The sequence below is a fragment of the Labeo rohita genome, chromosome 13 (assembly GCF_022985175.1).
Source record: "Labeo rohita strain BAU-BD-2019 chromosome 13, IGBB_LRoh.1.0, whole genome shotgun sequence".
Lineage (NCBI taxonomy): Eukaryota > Metazoa > Chordata > Actinopteri > Cypriniformes > Cyprinidae > Labeo > Labeo rohita.
In genome coordinates, this window is record NC_066881.1 from 23400207 (window position 1) to 23420901 (window position 20695).

The window sequence follows — 20695 nt, forward strand, 5'->3', positions numbered from 1 at the left end:
CAAATAAAAGATCTTTGCTGGATGATTTCTGCGCGTTAAATACTAAGTTCGTCCGTACACGTCGTTTGTCTTCGTTCCTCAGTATGTTTCTCCTTAAACACTCACGATGTAACTTAATTCAAACACTAAATGCATAGCCATTATTTGTATGCTATATCACGCAAAGGTTTCTCTTTAAAGCAATTAGTGCAATATTTCGCGTACACCAGGCATCACCATCGATACATTTCAACCCGCACGCTGCAGATTGTTACAAACCAGCCTGCGTTCAGTAAATGTAACGTTTACGTCACACTGTAACTCTTAAGAGAAAACATCGTGCGTGTTCTTACCTTAAATTCTGTATTTTATACGTGCGTTTGTTGTCATCACACGGCTAAGACGGTGCGCTCGATTCAAAGCGATGTCAAAAGTTTTATTGCTCCGGTTCACGGTTGGTCGTGATGGAGTCTGAAACCGGACGAGGGCTGGACTTGTGAAAATACTGTAGTGCGCACGACTGCTCTCCGTTTTCCCAGTCAAGTCCTAGCGCAGCGTGATGCTTCTCTCTCCCCCGATCTCTTCTTTTTCCCACACACAGCACAGACGGATCTAAGCGGCTTATAGTGAACATATGTAGCGGGGATTAGATCAGTGTTTCCTAACCTTTTTTGTTTTATGTACCCCCACAGTCCCATCATTAGGGCTCCAGGACCCCTTCATCAACATTAAACCAAAATGCATTCATTATGTTGTGCTAAATATACTGGATGCATATTTAACATTATGGCCATTAATACGATTATTCACTTAACTACAGTGTTTTTCTTTGTTCAGTTCATATTTTGCTGTATTTATGCAACACGTGTATATTTTATAACTCAGTTGCTTACATGGCATTAAAAACTGTACTGCTGCTTCTACAGTTATTCAGTTTCAAACATTTAATATTGTTGGTAAAAAATATATATTTGGACAAATAGACTCTTTTAAAAAGATTCCTTCTTGGCATGTATGGTTTCATAAGACAAAATGTTCTTCAAACTAAAATAAAAAGGGTTGAATCACTGAAAGGTTCTTTTCCAAAAAAACCTTTTGAGATTTTTATTTTTTATTTTTTTTCCCAGTAGTGTAGCACCCCCTCAAACTGAAGCAGTTTATTAAATTGAGCTGCTTTTGCAAATCAAACATTGTTGCACATGTACACTGCCCTTTGAAAGTTTGGGATCAGTAAAAATTTTTAATGTTTTTTTTTTTTTTTTTTTTTTTTTTTACATAAGTGTCTTATGTCCATCAAGGCTGCATTTATGTAATCAAAAATACAAAAATATTGCAGTTTAAAGTGCTGTTTTTCTATTTTAATATACTTCAAAATTTAATTCATTAGTGTAATGAAAAGCTGAATTTTTAGCATCATTACTCCAGTCTTTAGTGTCACATGATCCTTCAGAAATCATTCTAATAGGCTTGATTTATTTTCAATGTTGGAAACAGTTTTGATGCTTCATATTTTTTTGTAACCTGCGATACTTTTTACAGCATTTATTCAAAATGGAAATCTTTTCTAAAAAAGATACATCCTTACTGTCACTTTGTTTCAATTTAACACATCCTTGCTGAATAAGAGTATTCATTTAATTCTTTTAAAAAAAGAAAGAAAAAAAGACAAGTGTACATTGTTACAAAAGATTGCTGTTTGCTTTTCTTTTTAACTTTTATTCATCAAAGAATCCTGAAAAAAATATCACAGGTTCCAAAAAAATAAAGTGTTTTCAGCACTAATAATAAATCAGTATATTAGAATAATTTCTGAAGGATCATATGACAGTGAAGATGGAAAATTCAGCCTTGTATCACAGAAATAAATTATATTTTTAAGCATATAAAAAAAGAAAACCATTATGTAAAATTCCAATAATATTTCACAATATTACAGTTTTTTTTTCTGTATTTTTGATCAAATAAATGCAGCCTTGATGCGCAGAAGAGACTTCTTTAAAAAACATTTCAGATCTTACTGATCCCAAACTTTTTAACAGCAGTGTATAAACACAAAAAAGTACACATGAAATTCATTCTTTTCACATTGGTTTTGAGCCAGTTTAAATCAGATATATATCTAATATCTGGACTTCTGAGCTACATCTAAAAATGTATATCCAATTCCCATTGGCATAATATCAGTCTAAGAAAATGTGTCATCTTTTGTTTTCTTAAAAAAGAAAAAAAACTGCATTTAAATTGATATTGGTTTGATTGACTTGCTGATGAGTTTGATGAGAACAATCTTGGAACAATCAAAAAAGAAAAAAAAAGAAAAAAAAAAAAAAAAAACGCTGGATTTTTATGGAGAAGTATGAGAGTTGAGAAAAATCTCTCTCTCTCCAGGGTCTAATTACAATGAAAATCAAAGACTATTTTTTTATATTTAAAAAAAAACCAAAAAAAACCCTTTACAGCCTTAATAATTTTGATGTCATCATTTCTGTTTTATCGTATTAAACAACTCAAAATCACCCCCGTGGAGCCTGATTAAGTACCCACTGGGCTTCACATATCCCTGATTGGGAATCATTGGATTAAATGGAAGATTTGCTGATGCCTTGTTGAGCAGAAAGACTTTTGAGTTTCTCACACAGTGCCATCATCTTTTGAAAATATTATTGGTAAACTGTCAGAAAACTGAGTTTGCTCTCTTACCTGTAATGTTTAGTGTGAGAGTCAAGCAGTTTGCTAAACCTTAATAATGGAGGTTCTCTGTATGTAGTATTTAATGAGAATTGTAAGCATAATGTTAATATTAGTTGCATTATTATGACTAATTACATTTTTAACTGAAAACTCATCAGCTGAAGTATTAGCACTTTAAACTTGTAGGCGAGGGTGTGATATTGTGTCCATTTAAAAAAAAAAAAAAAAAAAAAAAAAAACGCCTTCCACAAACCCTCACACTCATTAGCAGCTTTAAACTTTAGACTTGACACTGATCGGCTGAACAGTTATTGAACTGAAAATGCAACAGTGTGTTTGAGAAGGTCTAAATATACTCCGTCTAGCTTTGTAATTCCAAGAGTTTCGTTTCATACAGATCCGTGTCTTTATATCCCGCGCTTTGCACAAATGCTGGAATTTGGAGAGAAGAGCCATGAGGTTTCGATGACGGCACTGCGTCTCCTGCAGAGGATGAAGAGAGACTGGATGCACACGGGACGAAGACCTTCAGGCCTCTGCGGAGCAGGTAACCATGGCAACCCTCCCCTAACGGTGCGACCTCTTTAATGATGTGAGCTAGTGAAGGGTTGCTTTGTTACATGCGCAAAAGCACATACACCATCGCTGAAGCATCCACAGTTGGAGCGCACGCTATAGAAACCCCTTCCAGAACTTAGTTTTGTGTCAGGAAACATTTTAAGATACAGTTTGTCATAATGTGTAATTAGATCAGCTCATGCATTTGAAGCTGTTCCTGAATCGCCAATCAGTCTTGATGAAAGAGAATGGTTCCTGAAAGTGTTAGTTTTCTCACACTGCCTTTCTTGGCACTGTGAACTGCCCCAGAGATCCAATGCAGCTAATTTCTAATGCATTTTCATCAATATCGGTTTTACTTTCTCACAGTCTTGTGTAAACTTGACACAGTCTGTTAAGACTGAGTTCCAGTAATTAAGTTTTTAGAATAACTGACTCCTCCTGACTCTCAGTTTGAGTTTCTCTGCTCCCCCCCCCCCACCACTGCATAACCTGAATAATTAATCTCCCATTAATCTTTTAGAAGCAGCGCTGAGAAAAGAGGAAGCATGAGCCTAAAAGAGTTTGTTTCACAGCGAGAGATCAGAGACTTGAGAAAGAAAGGCAGGCCGATGGAGAGAATGAAAGAATGTGAGAAAAAAGCCAGAATGAAGACAAACTGAGAGGCTGAGAGAGCCGCTGAGTGTGATGAAGGCCTAAAGCTTGTTGAATAGTCCTCATGTAGTAGCTGGAACACAGATTGGTTTGATATCCTGCAGGGTTAACAGCAGAGGAAGAAACAGCTGTTTTTTTTTTATTACACCACATGAACCTGAGCACAGAATTGCGCTCGGTTAGCTATAGCTGAAACCCGTGGACATGTATGGGGAGAACGGGGTAAAATGTGCCACTCCTTTAATGTTACAAGATCATGTATTTAGATTTTTACTTCATTGAAGGGTCTATATAGATCTAAAAAATATTCACTATTGATTAAACGTTTAAGGTCGGTAAGATTTAAAAACATTTTTTTTGAAAGAAGGCTTCACCAAAGATGCATTTACTGGATCCAAAATACACTTAAAAGAGTGATATCATCAGTTTTAACATCTTTTAAAATGTAATTTATTCCTGTGATGAAAAAGCTGAATTTTCAGCAAGACATCTTCAGTACCACATGATCCTTGAGTTTATGAATTAGATTTTTTTTTTTTGTCCGTATTTGTATTTGAAATGTAAATGGTGTTTCACTTTAACACTTTTTGGAGAGATTAAAGGATTAGTTCATTTCCAGAATAAAAAATTCCTGATAATTTCCTCACCCCCATGTTATCCATGGTGTTCATGTCTTTCTTTCTTCAGTCAAAAAGAGGAAAGACATTCCAGGATTTTTCTTCATATAGTGAACGTCTGTACTTCCCAATGGGTTAAAGGACCAATTTGCATTTTCAATGCAACTTCAAAGAGCTCTACACGATCCCAGCCAAGAAAGGGTCTTGTATAGTAAAAAGTTTGGTCATTTTCTTAAAAAATAAAAATATTTCCAAAGGTAGAGTAGGGCAAAAAAAATCTCATTTCTCCTCCAACTTCAAAGTTGTTCTAGATCGTTTTTTTTTTACCTTAAGTAGTACACTTTGCAAACATTGGGTCGGTACTTGCACCTACATCATGCATGCGTGATTGCATAATGTGTGAGGTCGAGCTAATATTTGAATGTGTATTTTTCTTAGAAAATTACAGATTTAGCTAGATAAGACACTTATTCCTTGGCTGGGATTGTTTAGAGCTCTTTGAAGCTGCACTGAAACTGCAATTTGCACCTTTAACCTTTTGGCCACCTTTGAAGTCCACTATATGGAAAAAAAAATCCTTGAATATTTTTCTCAAATATGTAAAGACAGAAAGACATGAACATCTTGGATAACATGGGGATGAGAAAGTTATCAGGAAATTTTTACTCTGGAAGTGATCCTTACCTAATATTTATAGGGCAACCTAAATTAAAAGTGCCACACCTTACCCTGTTATCTATTAAAATTATGTGTCAGATTAAGCTGTTGTCTGCAGCTGTTAAAATAGTTTTGGAAAATGACAGTGAACCATAATGCCATGTTTCTAATTAGTTACTCTTTGAGGAATCATTTAAAACTCTTAAAAATCTTCAGTATCTTTTACATGCTTGCATGCTTTGTGGTGTTGGACATTCTTCAGTTTGTCAGGTAGTTCAGAAGCGCATCTGGCTCTTCATGTTTCTTTAATGAATCAGAGTGAAACAGGCATCAGGGGTTCTGCGGTATTGCAGGTGCATTTAATGTCTGTTTGTTCTGCCTGAGGTGAGTCAGTAGGGGGGCAGGTACAGCAGACGCACTTTTCTGGAGCCCTATAAATGTTTCATATTTGACTATGCGCCACTCTCCGTTTCTTCTCTCTCATCCTGTCTTTTTCTCCTGCCATTGGCTGAAAGTGTGAACGTTGTACCTACAGTTTGTGTATTTGTGTTCCCTGTAGCGCTCTTGGTTGCTGCCCGTATGCACGAGTTCCGCCGCACAATTAAGGAGGTTATTAGTGTGGTGAAAGTCTGTGAAGCCACACTGAGAAAAAGGTGTGTTTTCTCTTAAAATAGTCGTTTGTAGCAATATCATTAATATTACATAATTGGTGTAATTTTTGTGTTTTGGTGTTGCATATTTGGTGTTTTTTGTATATTGTGTTTCAAAGGCTTTGAATTTAGGGTCCATTTTGCTGTTCAGTTGTATGTCTTGACCCCCGGTTTGTTTGATTGACAGACTGAATGAATTTGAGGACACGCCCACCAGTGAGCTGACAATTGAAGAGTTTATGCGGGTGGATCTGGAGCAGGAGTGTGACCCTCCCTCTTACACGGCTGGACTCAGGAAGCAAAAGCTAAAACAGGTTACATAGCAAATTTGAACATTAAATCAGCCATTCTTGCAAATATGGACCACAAAACTATGGGATTATTTTTGTGCCAATAAGAATGAACGTAACTTTATAAAACTGAACGTAACTTTCCAAGAAACGATCAAAAATATGCCACTGCAAAAGAAGAAAAACACAATGAAAATGAAAAAATGAACTCAGTCGCACAAATTTAACATGCTCTTCAAATATGCTTCATTCTTTGTTAATGATTTTCAAAGAATCGTTTTCGCGAATCATGGATTCTGAATGCGTTGCCACAGCTTTCGCTTACTCTTCGCAAATTTTCGTTTGCTGTTTTGGCACAAACCTCTCGTGGGGGCGGGCTTAACAGCGATCTACTCTGATTGGCTAATGAGCTTTTGATGGACAGTTGCTCTCTGACCTGGAAGCACGGACGGTGACGTCAGTGGCGCACATATTGGAAAGTTGTTGCGGTGTGCAATACGTCGTGCTTTGTTTATATTAAGTATTAATGTTATTAGTATTTCACCTACGGTCGTCTCTTAGTTTCTAAAGATGAGCTCCCAGGAGAGACACGGAGTGGCATCATCTTCCACCTCAGCTTGTCCCTCAGGGCAGCTTGAAGTTCGTGTTGCTAAAGTAACGTTAATCAATAACATCGATAAAAGTTTTATTCATGTACAGTGTGCAACAGTTCTGATAGTTTCTATAAACAAAGCACGACGTATTGCGCCACTGACGTCACCGTCCGTGCTTCCAGGTCAGAGAGCAACTGTCCATCAAAAGCTCATTAGCCAATCAGAGTAGATCGCTGTTAAGCCCGCCCCCACGAGAGGTTTGTGCCAAAACAGCAAACGAAAATTTGCGAAGAGTAAGCGAAAGCTGTGGCAACGCATTCAGAATCCATGATTCGCGAAAACGATTCTTTGAAAATCATTAACAAAGAATGAAGCATATTTGAAGAGCATGTTAAATTCGTGCGACTGAGTTCATTTTTTCATTTTCATTGTGTTTTTCTTCTTTTGCAGTGGCATATTTTTGATCGTTTCTTGGAAAGTTACGTTCAGTTTTATAAAGTTACGTTCATTCTTATTGGCACAAAAATAATCCCATACAAAACCAGCCAGTTTGTTAGGATAGGATAATATTTGGCTTAGATAGCCAAATGTGGAATCTGAGGGTGTGAAAAAAAAATCTAAATATTGGGAAAATTTCCTTTAAAGTTGTCCAAATAAAGTTCTTTGAAATGCATATTACTAATCAAAAATTAAGTTTTGATATATTTACAGCAGGTAAATGTACAAAATATCTTCATGGAACATGATCTTTATTTTAATATCCTAATGGTTTTTGGCATAAAAGAAAAATCGGTAATTTTGACTCTCACAATGTATTTTTGGCTATTGCTACAAGTATACCTGTGCTACTTACGACTTTATATTTTACTTTATATTGTATGCACATTATGCATCCATCCTTTTTACTCTTTCCAAATCCTTCCACAGATTGAACAAGAGCTTGCAAAGAAAGTTGATGATATTGAAGGTACCTAGAAACATTTATGCTTTAATTTATATCATGGGTGTTTGAATAAACCTAACATGTTGTGTCGTTGACGTGTTCCTCTGTGTGTACACACGTGTATGTCCTCTGCAGGTGAAATCTGTGGATATCAGGATGAGATTGAAGTCGAGCTGGAGAGCTGTAGGCCCAGAGCCAAAGGGATTTATGCATCCTATTCCAAAGATGGTACAGTGCTCACACACATACAGTGGCATTCCAAAGTTTGTGGTCCATTAAGACTTTTTTAATGTTTTTGAAAGTCTTTTTTTGCTCACCAAAGCTGCTTTATGTGATCAAAAATGCAGTAAAACCATAAAGCTAGAAAAAAATATAATAAAGCTGAATTTCTGCAGTCATTACTCCAGTCTTCAGTTTCACAGGATTAGGTGATTGCACAACAGGCACGCAATCCTTCATTTAGAATATTACAGCTTTATCAGTATTACAATATGGATAAGAACAAGTATGCATGCATGTATAAATTCTTCATGTATGAAGTGCTTCAAAATAATTGGTGAGTGGCACCCAAAATGTTTGTGTTTAAAACAAATAATTATCTTGCTGTCAGAATTGCTCTTTGCTTGGTGAAAACAGCTGCTCTCACAATGCTTTCTTCCGGAAATTGAGTGTTACTTCCCTTGTGCAGAAATTCTGTTTGTGTTGCTGTCCAATTAGCTCCTTGTTCAGCAGCACCCACAATCAGAGATACAGTGCTTCCCCATGCGTGTTGTCTCTCTCTCTCTAATGTAGTGATTACAGGAGGGAACTAATTAAGACCGCAAGCGTGGGAGTGTTGGTGTGCGTGTCTGAGTGTCTCTTTTCATGCATGTGTGTTCACTTTACGGTAGTTTGTGTTCATGCATGTGTGTTACTGCGGTCAATGTGTGTGTTTATATAATTACTTTTTCCCCATGTCAGCTGGATCATAGCGAAGTTCAAAATCAAAGGGCGAATACATCCAGCTTCATGTTTTAATTAGCAAAGTAATTTAATTACAAAAATAAATTACATACAGCAATTTCTTTCTTCATTATACCTATGTTTGTTGTTCCTGCAATGATTCATTTCTCATGTGTTAATATTTTCACACTTGCTTTTTTTCAGATGATGTGATTTCCTTGGCATCATCTGGTATCCTTGCTGGTGATGAGGAAGGAGAGGATGATGAGCTGAGGGCAGCGGCATCTCACCTGTGCAATTCTGTATATGAAGAGGATGGAGGTGAAAATGAACAGGAGCGAGATGGAGAGGAAGTCTCTCCAACCAAACGACCCTCGTTAGCTTTATTGCTTGGAGCGCTGCCCACTGCGGCCAGTTTGGGCCTGCCCGAGTCCATCACTAAAATGAGAGAAGAAAAGGAGAATGGTAGGAGCATGATTTTATTTCCAAACTGTATAAACACTTATTTTTGCTGTGATAACATTGACAAGATACAAACAGAAGATAAGGAGTGGCACTGGAATGATGTGAAACATTAACGTTAATCAACTTTCTTTCTTTTCACATTTGCTCTTCACACATTTTTGGTGTTTTGTAATGAGTTTAAGAACTGGAGTGGAACTGGAGTGAGTCCTTTTTAAACACATGCATGAATGCACTTTCATTTAATCCACTTTTATTTTATGATCATTGTTCAACCACACATTTGTGCTGTTACAACATGTGTACAGAAAGAATGGCACTAGATTGACTCCTTTTATAATCACTTACATTAATTTACTTTCATTCCACATTCACTGTTAAGTCACTCATTTGTGCTGTTATTACATGAAAAGTTGAAAAGTGGAACTGGAGTGGCTCTTTTCTAAACACTCGCATCAATCCACTTTCATTTAATCCACTTCCATTATGCATTCATAGTTCAGCTGTGCATTTAAGATACTATGATGTGTAAATTAGTGTGTAAATGGAGTGATTCCTGTTCTAAACTCACATTAATCCACTTTAATTCCAAATTCAACCTTCATTCCCACATTGTTATGCCATAAATATATTATATGGAGTAGAACTGGAGTGACTCCTTTTCTAGACATTCACAATAATCCATTTTTAATTCACTTTCATTCTAGATTCACCCTTTATTCACATATTGTGCTGTTATGCCATAAATAAAGGAAGAGGAGTGGAACTGGAGTGACTTCTAAACGTTCACATGAATCCATTTTCTTTATAGATTACCCTTCAATCACACAATTTTGCTATTATGACATAAGTAGAGGAAGAGATGTAAAACTGGAACGCCTTTCTAAAAAAATCACATGAATCTGTTTGTTTTAGATCCACTCTTTATTAACACAATTGTGCTGTCATTAGATAAATATATGATGTAGCATGTAACTGGAGTGACTCCTTTTCTAGACATTCACATTAATCCATTTTTAATCCACTTTCATTCTAGATTTGTCCTTCATTCACACATTTATGCTGTTATGCCATAAATATATGACGTGGAGTAGAACTGGAGTGACTCCTTTTCTAGGCATTCACATTAATATACTTTTAATTCACTTTCATTCTAAATTTACCCTTCATTCACACATTTGTGCTGTTATACGGTAAATATATGACACGGAGTAGAACTGGAGTGATTCCTTTTATAGGCATTCACATTAATATATTTTTAATTCATTTTCATTCTAGATTTACCCTTCATTCACACATTTGTGCTGTTATACTGTAAATATATGACGTGGAGTAGAACTGTGACTCCTTTTCTAGGCATTCACATTAATACATTTTTAATTCACTTTCATTCTAGATTTACCCTTTTTCACACATTTGGCATTCACATTAATACATTTTTAATTCACTTTCATTCTAGATTTACCTTTCATTCAAACATTTGTGCTGTTATGCCATAAATAGAGAAGAAAGAGTGCAACTGGAATGTCTTCTTTTCTAAAGCATTCATATTAATCTGTTTTCATTCTAGATTCATTCTTCATTCACAAATTTGTGCTGTTATGGCATAAATAGAAGAGGAGTAGTGGAACTTGAGTGACTTATTTTCTAAAAATTTAGTCTATACCACATGTACACTGTAACAAATGTTACCCTGGATAACAGAGCTCAAGAGTGACTTATTTATCTGAAATGATTGCGTTATCTTTTGTGGTTGTTGCATTTACACTATGTGAAAGCATTTGAGAGCAAGAGCAAGACTTTGTTGATCACAGGCAGAAGAGCTGCAGCTGGTAAACTCCAGGGGATAGAGTGCTGGCAGGTTGTCAGATTGTGTGATTGGCTGTGCGAGCAGGTTGTCATGTTTTCGATTGGTTGTGGTGATTGTGGATGATTTGTATGGGGCGGAGGAATAGGAAGCCCCCCTCCACGCTTTGAAGCACTAATTGAACACAGCACCTTGTCATTAGCACACTGTCTTTCATCCACCCACTACGGGTTGCTGTGTGTGAGTTTGATTGCACGTGAGACACGCTAGAACAGTGCGTGTGTATATTTTGGTTTGGTTTTTGAGTGGGGCTCAGGAAAAATCATGACTCAGAGAAGAGGTATTTTTAGTGCTTTTGTTTTTCCCAGTGTCTATGTAAACTCAAGTGGATGCCTTGTAGATCTGCAGCAATATGTCATTTATTTCCCTCATTTTGCTTATTTCATTTCAGTGATTTGATATGGGCACTGACAATGTGGCTGTCTGTGTGTGTGTGCACTTCTGTCTTGGTTCTGTCTGCTTCAGCTGTTTATTTTTAGGTAGACTCATTGTTCCATTCCAGACAATAAGATGCTTGTTAGAGTGTTCTAGTTCTTTTATGTGAGAATGAGAGTGAGCAGGATTTTCTTATTTAAAAATGCAAAAATGTTTGTGTGATGTGCAAGTATTTGTTGCATCAGAGAGAAAGAGAGAACTTTATCATCATTATTAGCACCATTAGTCTTGTTCTTCATAATTTACCTTAAAGGGGTCATCGGATGCTAAGTCACTTTTTCATTTTGTGGCATCACACCGACAGAAGCCGCTCCCACGATAGTTGATTGACATAAGCATCTTACCTCAGATCAGCTGTCTCAGTCTGACCTCCATTGTTTCGATGATGGAGCAGGGATGCAAGTTAGACAAGAATATCTCAGATTGAGTGATTGAGGTGTTGTGTTGCTGGATGTAATAATGAACATAGTGGCCATCATTTACTCCCGACATCTGAGCCGCTGAAGATGCAGTGGATTGCGTTTGTTTGTGAAGGGAATGCAGCTCCCGATCTACATATATCCATCTATGTTCGCGCGAATCATTCATGATCCAGCTTCACTTACAGCAGAAGAGAGTATAAGGTTTTTTTTTTATGAATCTTTGCGATCACCTTTCCTAATAATGTGCTAGGTAGCAAGTTTAGTGGGTAAACACAGCTAAATGCGGCTAAAGTAAACCGGCTCGTCACTCCACAGAGAGAAGAGAGGGGCGGGGTGAGCAGAGCTCATTTGCATTTAAAGGAACAATCCCCTCAGAATGGGATGATTTTTGCAGAGCTCATTTTGACAGGGTAAAAAGGGTGTTGTTTTGCACAACCATTGAGAATTTTTAACCAAAGTATATTATAGACTTTTCATTAAGACCCTAAAGAATCATATCAACTTGTGGAAAATGGGCATCCGATGACCCCTTTAAAGAGATTAATGAAAATTCTCATCATTTACTAACTCTCATGTTGTTCCAAACCTGTTTGATTTTCTTTCTTTTTCACAACGCAAAATAAAGGTATATTTTGTGTTGATAACCAAATCCTTTTGGTGATCATCGGTTTCTGTTGTGCAAAACAAAAAACACTGAGACATTTTTCAAAATATCTTTTTGTGTTCTACACAAGATACAGGTTTGTACAGACATGAGGTGAATAAATGATCACAGAATTTTCATTTTTTTGGTGAACCATCACAGTAATTCATATTACATACATATCTTTAATTTATTCCATTTTATTTAAATTTCTTACTGTCTACATTACTCCACACGGTTAATTTATTTCCTCAGAAGCTGTGTTTTAAATGTTTTACTGTACTCCTTTTACACTTTTACACCAGATACGACACGCATGTCTGCAAGATGTGATTGTGATGGCAATATAAACATACAGTTTAACATATATAGTCATGCCAATAAAGGATACTCAATTGAAATTGTGTGAGAGAAAGTTATAAACTGGTGTTTGAAGGTCTCTGTCCTCTGCTCATCCTGTTTTTCTTTTTTGTACCTTTTCTTTTTGAATTCTTCTGTTTTTCTAAGGTCAGATCTCTTCTGTGGGGATGTCAGAAGGGTTTCCCCTTTGTGTGTGTGTGTGTGTGTAGAGAAGGAGAAATCCGGTGCTGCTGTGTAATGCAGTGTAATTCTCTGAGGGGGGCGGAGGACCTGTGATCTTAACAATGCCGCAGTGAGTGCGAGTCTCCAGATGGTCACTCACCGTCCTCTCTGGCCCCCTTGCTGACCACACAGTAGGATATGCCAGAATCCCTTGTTTTACTGTGCTTCCTTTTTCCTTTTGACCAGTCAATCCGTTAAGTTTATTTCCATCTCATTTCTGTTCACTGTTTGCCTGTAACATAAAAAAAGTGGATGGATCCTGCCCTCCTCTTCTCATCTGTCAGAATCTCCCTGCACCTTCCGAGCAGGAGGAGAGAAGAGTTGTTCATTTACACTAGGAAAGAGGGGTAAGTGGGAGGAGATAGATGGAGAGAGGAGGAGGGAGAGGTGCCTTTCAAAGGAGAATGAAAGACAGAGTAAGTGTGTGAGTGACATTTATTCTTCTTGCTTGCTTTGAACACATCCTCAGGACAGCTGTTAGAGGTTTGTAAAGGACAGATGGGCCAAAAGTGACGGTAATTTACATTCATAAGGCCTTTGTACGCACACAGATGTGCCTTTGTTAGTCTTTGTAATGATGTTCATAAACACAATGTTTAGAATCACTTTACATGGTTTTGAGGTGTACCTTTCAAAAGTTATATATACTTTTTGTTTTTTTATACGTTTGACAGTAAAGACACTTATAATATTATACTCTTATAATATTACAAAAGATTTTCTGTTTTAAAGGGGTCATGACATTGATCTTTTGGCACATAAGAGGTCTTTGTACCATTACAACATCCTGCAAGTTTCATAGCTTAAAACGTCCTCGTCATTATAAACAAAGCATTTATTTAATCAAGCTCCAAAAATGGCTTGTTTGGATCTGAGGTGCAAGGTGACGTAACTTGAGCACAAACATTTGCATAAATACTGCCTCCAGCAAGGCACTGATGAATAGTCATCATCTCACCATAGGCCCCGCCCACTAGCATTCAGTAGCTTAACAGCTGATTAATTGAATATGCTAATTTAAAGTGTCACGTTGTGTCAAAAGCAAATAGAAATTACAATCACTATCTACACTGGATACAGCATACAGATGTGCATTCGCCTTCTGACAGTCCATGCACTTGAGTCTGTTGTCAATAGGACAAATGAAGTAAAAAAGCGTTTGCTTTGATGCGTTTGGTTTAAACAGCTCATTTGCGTCTTTGTACAGATATCAGAAGGATCCCAGCATAAGGAACAATTGGATAGTTTATTTTTAATGGCATCCCAGATTGTGCCGGGGGATTGTTCAGACTTTGGTGCCTGGTTTTGTAAACGAGGCATAGTGTCAGGGAGAGTTCACAAAGAAACATTTGTTGAAAGATGAAGTGGTACTAGAGCTGATTGCAGCTGCATCACAAACTGTAAGTAAATGGTTTCATAATGCTTTGTCTGGAAATTACCGTTTTTTAATCATGTTGTCAAAACACTCACATGCAATAGCAAGGGGGCGTTGATACTGTTTCCTATGCAGTGATGTTAGCCAATCATAACAGTGGCTGATTACTGAGAAGCCTTGAAGCACACGCCCCTTAAAACAAGTCTTTTCAGACGGAGGGTCAGAATGAGGGTTGAAATAATTATTTTTCCACATATTTATGTTTTTTTTTTTTTGCAAGAAACATAAGTAAACCTAAAAGAAAATCCATGCCAAAAATCCATTCCATGACCCCATTAGATAATTTTTTTTTATTAAATTCTATTTTAAAGTTCCTATTTATCAAAGATTCAAAAATGATCTATTATGTAAAAGGTTTCCACAAAAATGTTAAGCAGCATAACTGTTAATTAAAAATGTTTCTTAAATGGTATTCATATAGCCATATAAATAAAAAATATAATTCTCTCATCAAAAGCACATTAAAATCTGTGCAATATTGTAACTTAATTTGACTTCTCCAGTAAAATCTACATGAATATATCATATTAAATATATCACAAAGCCATAGTCTCTTTAAACTGAAGTACAATTTTAAAAACTATTTTTTAAAGCTGAGACTGTTGTCATAGCAACATTGTGTTAAGTTTTCAACATGACACATTTATAATTTACAGTGTTTACATTCCCTTTTTCCTGCTGTTTGATTTGTCCTCTTATCATTTTAATCCTTGTTGCTCATTTGTTGCATTGTTTTCTCCTAATGAAGTGCACTGTGAAGCACTGACAGTGATGTGATATGATGTCATCCGACAGGGACACTGCTATCTGTGTGAAATATGACATCATAAACGTGTGACTGACTGACTGACAGTCATGTGGAGAGGGAAAAAAAACCCCCAAATGACTGTGGGAGGCCCGTTCCATGTGATAGACACGTTCACTGTTCCGTTAACATGCACTGACAGAAAAATCTGTGTGCGGACCCCCGTGAGGCTGTTTTCCTGTCTAGATTTAACACCTGACGGGCAACCGAACATGTGCGAGAATGAGAAATCTCATGAATAAAGTCTGTTCAAATCTTTTTCTCTCTTCTCTCTGCTGTTAGATTTACATTTAAATTTTATTGTATGAAAATGTGTCTAACCCTCCCCCATTTTTGCTCTGTGGATGTACAGTAGAGTGTGAAAAAGCACATGCATATATTTTCTCTTGACATTTTCTCTCTCTTTCCAGCCTCTAGGCGATATAGACAGTTGTAGCAGGTGTGTGAGTGGGCGAGGGGTTTCCCTGGGGAAGTCACAGGGGTAAGAAGGGGTCAGTTTTTAATGGGCCTGTCTGCCCTCTTCGCCTCCAAAAGAAACCCCCCTCTTCCTTTCTCATTCCATATCTCTGCATCTCCATTGTGCGTCTTTTTCTTTCCCTGGGTTTCAGTGCTTGTTCTTCTGACCCGCCAGTCAGTTTGAGTGACGTTATCAGATGATTACATTTGGTGAGCTTCAGCTTGTGTTGAAGAGTGAGAATTGTCCAGGGAGAAAAAGAAAGGAGGTGTCCGTCTGGTGGTATCTTGAAATATCAGTACGTCTTTAGTCAGACACCTTGCTTGACGCTGAACAGGTGTTGGTGTCAGTGAAACCTCTGGAGATGAGGGGGGCCTTTGAACTCTTCCTGAACGCACGCGGAAACGCTAATGTCAAGGTGGACAACATCATTCAGAAATTTAGCCTCAGGACAGAAATGGTTTTAGATCTGAAGAACAGGGGAATAGATGAAGAGGGAGAATGATTAGTGTTAGGTGGAGTCTGTCATTTGTTATTTCTCTTCTCTGTAATTTTGTCGAACTTGGCTCCTTTTTTTCTTCTTCTCAGGGGGTTTTTGCCTCTGATTTTCAGGTGAGGTTATAAAAAACCTGAAAAACCTTTAAAAACAGCTTTAAAAAGCATCAATTCTCTGTCAAGTTTGTCAATATATTGTTTTTTTTTATCAGGTCTTTTCATTGAATCTATTGATCTGGTTCACTAAAACAGTCTAACGATTACAAATAGGATTGATCCAGTTCTAGAGGTAATGCTGAATACTGTCAGACTCTTTTTCTCCTCCTTTTGCCAAAGCAGTCTGAATGAAATTCACAACTTAAATATTTAGCGTGTAGCGCTGAAACACTATTGTAATTGTTAGAATGGCCAAGGATCAGCAATCTCCACGTAAAACTGATTGGGAAGACCAAACCGTAAGTCGTAGAGACTTGAAACTTTAAGGTATGGTAGTACTCACACTGTCTACAGCGTCACCAAGGCTCAGCCCAATCGGCCTGACGGGCGCGCTACAGCGATCAAAAGTACGAAGTCGCTCATAACTCCTAAACAGTTAATTGAAGGCTCAAGTGTCTTTACTTTTAGGCTATTTGGTTTTTTTGAAAAACCTTACTTTTGCAAACTAATCCTAGGTTTTTCGCCTGATTGGAACCAAACCAATGCAGGACTCTCGGGAGAGTGAATATCAATAATTATCAAAAAAAAGTTAAACTTTTGACTCTCTGTCGCAAAGGGACGCCAAAACAGATAAAGGGGTAGGGCTGTCCTTTACTAAAATTGCTATAACTTTTGAACTGAATGAGATTTCTTCACCGAACTGAGTCTGAGGTCACATGAAAAAAGCCGCAGAGCTTGGCCACTTGGTGGTGTTGTAAGAGGAAAAAACATAAAAACGGCCATAACTACGCAACTGTTTGTCCTACTAACATGAAAATCGGTAGGCACGGTCTTGGTCCATTTGCGTATCTCGAAAACATGGCCACCATAGGCCAACAAACTTTGAAGAACTGTTAGACAAGCAAGAAGTTGATCAGAACGAAACTTGGTGGGCCTCTTTGGCTCACGGCTCTAAATGTCTGTGAGAAATTTGAAAGACATCGCCCACTGGGAGGTGATATTTAATTTTTTTTAACGTTGGTATATTGCACGTTTTTTCACACATATGCACAATATTCGTGTCATACGATAGACCTCCTCTTTCTGAACGACTTTGCCTCTAAAACTACTGCTGTCAGTGAAACAGTTTGTTAAATTATTGAGAAAATGTTAAAGATGCAAACTAGTCTTAGGTTTTTCACTCTTCAAACTGGAAAAAACACTGCAGTGCAATTCTCTGGTCTCTCTAGGTCATTAATTTTTAAAAATGTTGAAATTTACCCTTTGAAAAACAATAACAGGGTTGTTCAGAAAAGGGGCCTGTCCAAATATGTGCAGAAGCCTATAAAGCCTAAACAAAAACTCAAAACTTGGTAAGCACATTCTAAAAAACTCAAAACTTGGTGAGCACATTCTAAACAAGCATGCAAAGTTTTAGGGAGATTGGACCACAGTTGGCGTTTTAACAGTCATAGAAGTTAAAAAAATTTATGGCCAAAATGCTTTTAAATCATTGATTTAGGTGGTTACAGGCTTGCTAAATAATATGTAAGCTTTTTTTCATATGTTCTTAAATGTCTTAAATTGCTTGAACCCCGGCAATCGCTGCTTGCAGCTTTATTTTATTTTATTATGCAGTGAGAAAAGCTTTAATAACAGTGCGGAAAAGCACCATAAAAGCAACCAATGTAACTATATTTTAAGTCTTCTGTAGTCACATGATAACTTTGTGCAAAGAACACACTGAAATTAGTTGATATTCATTAAAAATGTTAACCCCACTCTCTGAATTAGTGATGTCCAGTGCGTCAATATATTTATTTCAGATCTTTCCATTGAATCAATTGATCTGATTCACAAAAACAATCTGAATGATTCATTCACAAATTAGATTGATCCAGTTCTAGAATTAATGTTGAATACGGTCATAAATCGAAATGGACAATTTTATGTTTTTATGGAATTTTGCAGTGTTTATCCATAAATGTTAGTGTATCATTATTTTTAGCTTTTGTAAAATTCATGTGCCCTCAAAATTAACAAACAGCAATCCACCAACCCATTCAGTTTCAGATGGACAAAATCAAGTCCTACCCTGGTTTTTTTCGTTTCTCATTCGGGAAGCCATTTCACTCAATGTGCGTTACAATAAGAATGTCTTGCTCAACGTTGCCGAATTGAGATTCAGCATCATACTACTGTTAATATTATCATGTTACGTGAAGACTTGAAATATAGTGCATGTGTTGCATAGACAAAATATAAGGTGCTTTTGGATTCTTTTTGAAGTTTGAATCCTTCAGTCCCCATTTATTATAGTTGCAAGCAAAAAAAAAAACCACAGAACTGTTTTGGATTAACATTAGGGTGAGTAAATGATGACAGAATTTTCATTTTTGGGTGGACTATCCCTTTAAGTGGGAGCACTCATTACCAAGTCGATACTGAACGAAAGTAACACTACCAGATTTGCTACAGGTATATTTAACAGTATAAGTCCCTAAGTGCTGTCTGACTGACAAGCAGCTGCTGTCAAACACTCATGCATATGCATATGTCTTCAGGTAGTGCGGCGGCGCATGTGAATGTTTTAAATTCTATTTTTAGTCAAATTGCCTTTGCTGGCAAGATACACGCCATTGGTTATGTCCTAAGTAAATGAAAACAGACGGTATGAAAAACAACATTTGAACATGAACACAAAGTTAGGCCTAATGGGTAAGACATAGACTGCACTGCTGGTTTTATTACATTTTGGCTTCTCTTCTTCTCTTTATTCATCTACTCTTTTCTTGAATCCAGCTGCACCTGGTAGTCTCTCTCTGTTGTGGTTTTATATCGCCTGTTGTAACTAATCTCTGCTATACACGCTCTCACCACATCACACACATGTGACTCATGGCATTTGATGTGTGGTGGAGAACCCTGTGTGTTTTGTCTGTGCATGTTCAGAAGGTCAGGTTTCGTGACTTAGGGGATCTGCTGGCATTGAGGGCCCCATGTTTTTCCCCCCTAACCCCATTACAACACATGAGAGAGGGATGCTCTATAAAGCAAACTTCTGAACCATTGCCAAAATCTCCAGGCAGCAAGAAAAGAGTAAAGTTGGGGGAAGGGAGGAACTGGACCTGGAAAGGAGGAAAAAACGGAAGGCAGAGGGAGAATAACCCTGGAAGTTGCTACTGTAGAGCCACTGTTATAATGATCCCAGCAGCCCCAGTGGACTTTCCAATAAGATTTGCTACAGGGCAGAAACCACAGAGTAACACACACATGCATTTGAGTTTATTTTGCCACGTGATTTTGCTGAGGGACATTTTATGTGAAGGTTTTAAGGTTGGACTGCAGTGGGTTTTTCTGTATATATCCACTAACCTAAATGAAAACCGTTTTCTGATGAATGGCAGCATAAATGTAAATGCTGAATCTTTCATTACGCATAATCAGCATGTGTTTCTCCTTAGGAAAGTGAAACATTGAATACGCTTTAATTATCCAGAGAAAACACAAGAAGAGACTCTTTCTTTGCCAAAGCAGTCTAAAAGAGATTTACATTTTTTATTTTATTTAATGTATTTTTTTTATTATTTTGAACACTTATTTTAAGTGCTTTCTGGTAATAATTTGTGGAAAAAAACTAAACAATTATATTATGATCATATGATAATTAAACAAGAAAGCATCTGTGCACAGATTTATTTAGACTTGTGTTACGTCTACACCTAAAATTTAAGTATTTAGGAACAGTCTTTTCTTCCTCAGATGTGGAGGCAGAAAACGGTGAGCTAGACCTGAGCGGTATCGACGAGGATGAAATCGATCGGGTGAGTTTTGACCTCACTATGGTAACGACATGGTAATTTGCTTTGAAAGCAAATAGAGAGTTACATAAGCTCATGTTTGAAGTCTTTTCCTTTGAGAGATTCAGTATCATTGCGGTTCTATGAAGCTGAAATCTGAGATGGGGATTTCACATCCAAAAATGTATAATAGGATTGCATTAGAGTAGAGTGGCTTGAGATATGTTGCAATTTACTCAGTTGTCTCTTCAGCTTGTTCACCATGACGTGAGGGATTATATATTGTGTTTCTCTGTTTTTTCTCTTAGTACATCCTTAATGAAAAGGAAGTTAAGGTGAAGACTGAACTATGGATGCTTCAAAATGCAGACTACCTCAAAGAACAGAAAGGTGGAATGGGATTGAAATGTCCAATTTGTTTATTTTACCCTTGACAGATTCATTTAAAATGATTTCCAAACACTTTTGTTAAAGCCAAGTGTTTTTCTTTAGAAAAGGAGGAAAGAATAGCAAAGGAAAAGGAGGAGGGTACATATAAAGAGCGGAAGGTAACAAGCCACTACATAAATGCAGATGCAGTTTTCAG

General features: G+C 37.1%; 1 protein-coding gene across 1 annotated transcript in view; it reads left to right on the top strand.

Moving 5' to 3' along the window:
- brf1a (BRF1 RNA polymerase III transcription initiation factor subunit a) overlaps window positions 1-20695 on the top strand; it is a 56072-nt gene that overhangs the window by 21884 nt on the left and 13493 nt on the right. The window contains exons 7-15 of the mRNA XM_051125459.1: window positions 3068-3217; window positions 5716-5809; window positions 5994-6120; window positions 7617-7656; window positions 7768-7860; window positions 8779-9039; window positions 20072-20133; window positions 20418-20499; window positions 20602-20657. Coding sequence (XP_050981416.1) covers window positions 3068-3217; window positions 5716-5809; window positions 5994-6120; window positions 7617-7656; window positions 7768-7860; window positions 8779-9039; window positions 20072-20133; window positions 20418-20499; window positions 20602-20657 — 965 coding nt within the window. The remainder of the gene's footprint in view (window positions 1-3067; window positions 3218-5715; window positions 5810-5993; window positions 6121-7616; window positions 7657-7767; window positions 7861-8778; window positions 9040-20071; window positions 20134-20417; window positions 20500-20601; window positions 20658-20695) is intronic.